The sequence below is a fragment of the Sceloporus occidentalis genome, unplaced genomic scaffold (assembly GCF_023333645.1).
Source record: "Sceloporus occidentalis isolate IW3139 unplaced genomic scaffold, rSceOcc1.0.p SCAF_139, whole genome shotgun sequence".
NCBI lineage: Eukaryota > Metazoa > Chordata > Lepidosauria > Squamata > Phrynosomatidae > Sceloporus > Sceloporus occidentalis.
The window spans coordinates 685,610-691,865 of NW_028317119.1; the positions used below are offsets into that span (position 1 = coordinate 685,610).

The 6,256-nt window shown below is 40.0% G+C and overlaps 1 protein-coding gene across 1 annotated transcript; it reads right to left on the bottom strand.

The window, feature by feature from the left end:
- Positions 1-2,231: 2,231 nt before the first annotated feature.
- LOC149281079 (3-mercaptopyruvate sulfurtransferase-like) lies at positions 2,232-3,240 on the bottom strand. The gene is made up of 2 exons (XM_089499784.1): positions 2,640-3,240; positions 2,232-2,530 (listed from the first exon to the last, which is right to left on the bottom strand). Exons 1-2 carry the CDS (start codon positions 3,238-3,240, stop codon positions 2,232-2,234), a joined length of 900 nt encoding a protein of 299 aa, XP_089355910.1.
- Positions 3,241-6,256: the final 3,016 nt, after the last annotated feature.

Consider the following 6,256-nt stretch of genomic DNA (forward strand, 5'->3'; position numbering starts at 1 on the left):
GTGTTAACCACACTTTTATTAAAAGTAAGTAACACACCAAAATTGAAAAAAAAAAAAATCAACGAAAATATTATATAATTGCTAACAGCAATCACACTCCTATCATGCCCAGGCAGCCAGTACATGCTGGAACCCAGGCATGATAGGAATGTGATTACAGCCTCCCTATGACATGCTATCCCCCCCCCCACTTACACATCCATGCTATCACACACACTCATTCACATTCAGCATAAACTACAACATAACACCCATCACTCCCACACACTTACTAATCCACTCTCACTGAATGTTTTCCTACCTCTTCTCTGTCACTTTTCCTCCTCCTCTTCATTCTTCCTCTTGGCTCTTCTTCTTCTGTGTCCTGTCCTTCTGGTGCAGTGAGCGTGGCTTCTGTGTTGTCGCCGCGATATGACATCAAATCCCATTAACAGACCTCCCGCTCCCTTGATTGTTTTTAAGCCGGTTAGAAGGAGATCCTTGATCTCCCCAACCGAGCCTGCTCCTCTAGCGGCGGACATTACTGTCCATCTCTGGAGGGGTGCCGTGCACACAACGCCCCCCACTAGGTGCGCTGCTGGTTATGCGCACAATTTGAAAGCTAAGTGCGCGCTCGCAAGCGCACAGATTAGAGGGAACACGGTTTGTACACAGGTATTGTTTATAATAAACTAAAATTTAGTCACTACCAAATACTATGCATATATATATATATATATATATATATATATATATATATAACTGAATGCAACTAGAAATGGCTGTGGAATTCCTTTAACAAGGTAGAGCTACACCAAGTTAAAATTGAACATATCCTCAGAGGGACATACACCGGATATAACAAGGGTTACGTATAAAAGTGACTTTATCACTAGGGAAACCAACATTAGCTAACCAATTAGCAGCAATATTCCATTGGTTGCTATGGCAATAAGATAACTTTTAAACTTTGCAAAACAATCATGTTTTACACATACAATGTCTTCAAATTAGAGCTTTTCATCATCATCATGTGAAATACAGATCGATACTGCTGCAAACCTGATTGGCTTCTGTTATGTGAAAGTTTAATTTCACATGCAGAAAATGTAAACATTTGATAGGAGTGGGTCCTATGGATCATGAAAGTTTCTCAGATGCTAGTAAAAGAACATGAGGTCTATGACAAGGGCAGATGTGAGAATCCCCATGCATTGCAACATAAGGTACAATATAAAAACAGTGGTTGTGGTAGATAAACATGACACTACCAATTTATTTATTAATGTCTCTTTAATCTGTTTACATAAAAACAAGAGGAAAGTCAAGATAACGTAACAAAAGACTGAATCAAAATCCCAAACAGAGTTTACCAAATGTGCCCCTTTCCTAATACATCACCTCATGTGACGCCTTGCTGCAAGCTTTATGCAGCTTTCTACTTAGTATTAAACACTTTAGATTTGTAAACACTACAAGAAGGTGGTACAATTGCATATTTGGATCTTGCAAGTTTTTTTGCAATAGAAGGTATAAAATTTATTTTTCTCATCTCATTACTATTTAGTAAAGTGCAATTGTATCCCCCACTTTAAAGAAGGCACCCATCACCATATTCCACTGCATCAGTTTATGAAAGCCATTAAAGACCATTCATTGATCAGCAAAAAAAAAAAAAAAAAAAAAAAAGGTACCGAATGCGAATTTAATGCCGGTACATCAATCCACTCTAGATTCAAATCAAATTGTGTATTATTGCGTGGCTCTTGCTCTCATAAATTTAGCTCTCATAGAATTGCATAGACACACAGCTAATTAACAGCACATATTAGCCCACAGCAAAGTTTGCTCTACAACAGGAACTATATCCTTGTCAGGCATTTTTTAGTCCCTAGAGTAGACAGTGTGAAGTGGGATAAAATAGAGATTTTTATTTAATCTATAAAATATAATTCTGCTCCTAAATTACAACGTTTCAATTAACTCCACATACACTGGTGCCGCAGAACAAAATAGAAAGTGGAGATAGTTATCCTGGATTTTTATTATCTCTTGTGTTAGGCAAAGGAAATAAGGCACTTCAGGAGGAAAGTTTTCACAACATGAACAAACTGATGTGAGGCCAGTAAAGTTTAATGTGGTACATGATAATCTGGCCTACAGGTAAAACGTGTAACCTATTGGCAAAATTACTAAGTAAAACCTTTACAGTAAGTACTTGGTCAATTATGTAGTACCAGCCACCTCTACACTCAAAGGGTCTTCCCTCTTCCTTCTGACACTACATCCTCTGGCTTTGCACGCATGTACCACTCAACCCAGGAACCATCATAAATTGCAGTATCTTCTTTGCCACAAAGGAAGGAAGCTAGAGCTACATGACAAGCAGTAACGCCTGACCCACATGTGGCCACTAGAGGACGAGACAGGTCAACGCCCTTTTCTTGGAACAGACGCCTGATCTCATCGGGGGATTTTTCATAACCATCTTCTGTCATAAGGCTGGGAAATGGAAGGTTCAATGCACCAGGAATGTGCCCAGGTTCAATCCCTATAAAAAAAAAAAAAAGAAAGAGAGGGATGGAAATTGTAAAACAGAATAGAACTAAATTCACATCTAAGCCACTAATTTTCTATGCACATGAATTCGCAATAATTACCCTCTCTTGGCTCAGGCTCCACGCCTTTGAATCTTCCGTTCACTCTAGCATCCACTAACTGAAATGTTTTCTTTTCTATGTTCTCTGCCACCTCCTCATATCCTACAACTTGAGCAGCGTTGAGTTTTGCACGGAACTCTACTGGCTGTGGACGGGGTTCCTTCCCTGAATTTACTGGGTGTCCTTCCCTCATCCAGGCTTTCAAACCACCATCTAACAGAGATACCTGGCGATGCCCAAAGACTCTAAACATCCACCACAGTCGAGGGGCACTGAAGGAACCAAAGTCACTTGCATCATAGACCACCACATGGCTACTATTTGAGACCCCCAATCGCCCTGCATACTCTGCAAATTGGTCCTCACTGGGCAGCATGTGATCATAGGGAGAGGTGCGATCACTGCAGGCATCTATATCAAAGAAGTAGGATCCAGGAATGTGTCGCTCTTTGTATTCTCGCCATGCATCCCTGCCAGATTTTGGAAGATGCCATGAAGCATCTAAAATACGGAGACTTCCTTTAAGGGCAGATCCAGGGCGTAAAGAATCCAGAAGCCAACGAGGGGACACCAAAGCACGGGGAATAAGCTGGTGGGTCATGGTTGAGCCTGTCAAGGTGCAAATAACAAAGAGAAAAAAGTGACAGCGTTTAAAAAACAATCACAGATGTGTGATAAAAGCAGAAAAGCAACCTAACCATATTCAGTAGCGTGTGAACTGAAAACATGGACTTTGTCTGCTATATCAAAAGATGATTTTCTGAGAGGTTAAAGGTGTGGCTAAAATAGGTTTTATTAAAGAGACATCAATGAAGAATGCATACTAAATTACTTCATAAGAAACTTAACACGCATTCCTTAAAAAATAAAAACAAACTCCTAACAATCCAATATTGCTGGAGCTGACAGGCGGTAAGTCAGGTAAAATACCTGGGCGTGGGGAAAGGGGCAGATATGTATTGGACATCATGTCAATTTAAAGGGACCTCAGCTATCACATGCATTTAAATTCATATGATGTCTGGACTGTCCCTTTAACGTATTATCAAAAGGTGAAAAATGTATGACGTATTTTTGTTATGTGGTTGTACATGGCAAACTTGCCTAATAGATGTGAACAAATCACAGGTAACTTCTGGACGAAAGATCCTTGTTATAAATCAATAGTCTCGGAAGGCCAAGTTACGGTATATCAAAATAACCAAAAAAAAAAATCCAACAACAATTTATGCATAAAAAGCACTTGATGCAACTGATGCAAAGTTGGAAAAAATGGTGCAACCACCATAGCAACCAATATAACGTTACTACGGATTGTTCTACGTATAACAACCTACAATAAACCTTCTCTTTGTACTTAACTCCCCTAAACAGTATATCATCCGTATGGGATGAACTGCTGGAGGCTTGAGTTGATCTTCTATATTCAAGCAGCGCAATCAATCTAGGTTTTGTCCACTGCACGCATTAAACAGACTTTTGCGTCCACTTGCAGCCCATGATACCTTCTGTCCTCCGGGTACTTACCGGTCACACTTTCCTCGGGGACTTGTTTCCGACCGTCACTGTCCTTATCAGTCCCCCGCCCCGCCTTCCACTATGTACCCCTCTGTGTCACCTAACACTCTAGCTGTCACCCAATCCCCTCCGTCCCACTCTATCCGCCCCGGCAGTAAACTCGCCGTATCCGGATTGCTACACCTTCCCAAGCACGTTCGCAGCTGCCAAAAGTCCAGACACAACCACTTTGTTCTTGTTAAACAAGAGGTTAAAACTCTCACAAATTATCATGACAAATGAAAAAGTCCACAATCTAATTGGCGAAAGAAACATGTGGGGTATATATATGCTGTTTGTTAACAGTAAGGGCCCGCAGTTGCTAGTATAAGTACACCCCGCAAAGAACAGTGGTATGATCTAAAAAAGAGCAGCGTTCTATGAATTGATGCGAACTTAGTGCAGAGTTATATACGATAAAGACGTTAGCCTCATCTCTATTCTGAAAATGTACCCGGTTTCAGAGGTCAGCGTAGGCTGTTTAACGATGTTGTTGCACACCAAGACTTGCAAAGGTCATAGCAATTGCCTAAATTGGATCTCATAGAGGAAATAGACTTTGGTAATTAGAGCTCTGAGGTGTTGGCACTTCGCTTTGAATGCGCTAGGTTGTCAGGAAGACCGCTAAAATAACCTTTAATATGAAGTTAGCTTTAACCTATGTTTCTATAGATATATCATACGATAGTGCACATTCACTAGCTTTCACTAGTATTGGCTAGCAGAAATAGCTTCACACTATCAAATTAAGACAAACCCCTAAAAATGGCTACTCGTTTTAATAGAAATTGGTTATTTATAAAGAGCAATTCTGGTAGAAAATATGGTTTTATCACCAACCAAGAGGACGGTTAAGAGAGCAAGAAGTTGATCAGTCATCTCTATGGGGATAAGACCACATATTTACAGCGTTTGTAATAAGGAAAAAGTAGTATGCTTCAGAGTGACTTAACTTAAAAGAATACATAAAGGAGGGAGAAGTGTAGCAAACCTGGCGGGCATTGGCTACCTATTTTTAACACATTTTTTGTGTTTTTGCTTTGTCTTTCTTCAACCGTTATTTCCCTCTTTATCATTTAGTGAACCCATACAAATTATATTTTTTGGGGGGTGACAAGTAGAGCTTTTTTTATTCCATATTCTTATATGCAACACTATTTTGTATAAATAACATTTAAAAATGAGAAAGCCTGCACCGAATAGGGCAGGGTAACATGAAGATGTGGGGACTAAGTAAGGTTAATATGGTCAGAAAAAGGTCAACGTTTAAAAAAAAAAAATGTGTTATGTAGCCCTGGCACTAGAACTCCTCCAGTTGCCATGGTGATGAACTATGCACCACAGAGTTCTAGATATAAACAGACTGACTGTCCTTCATCAGCCAGTATTATGAACATCTGTGTAAGCCAATCACTTGGGATTTTTGAAAAGGAAAGGGAGGGTCAAGGCATCCATCTTGGAGATTGAGGACCTGAAGAAGAGGAGCCAGGAGTGATGTTCTGTACAGATACCTGGAGAATCTAAGCCAGTCTTACTGCATATCTGTGCCCCAGAGATTACAAATCTGAAGCACACTGGGGCAGAAGAAGCTAAGTTTAGTCAAGCATGATTTAGTGGTTGTTGGAGTTGAATCCAGCCTCAACACTTAAAATACCTACTCTCTTCAAAAGAACAGACCCTGGGACATGTGAGTTGTTACCAGTTTCTTCCATAAAGTTTTGGTGTCATCCTAACCTGTTATACCAAGATAATACCATCTACTACATTGAAGGGCCCCACCTAAGTGCACCACCGTTTCCCTGGGGAATTTGGGGCTGGGTTACTGCAAATTGGACACAAGCTACACTTTTGTGAGGGGGTATTGGGAAAGTGGGCATTGTTGTCTAAATTGTGCTATTGCATTCTGTGTAAATGTTAGGTTAAGAGCTGTGTGCTTACATAGTTTATAGTTACTGATGTTCTAATATCACATAAAATATAGTTTGCTACAATATATTTAGTGGATGTCATTCCTCTTGTAAAAAAAAGGTTTCTATTGTGTCTGCCTTGTTTTTTTTCCC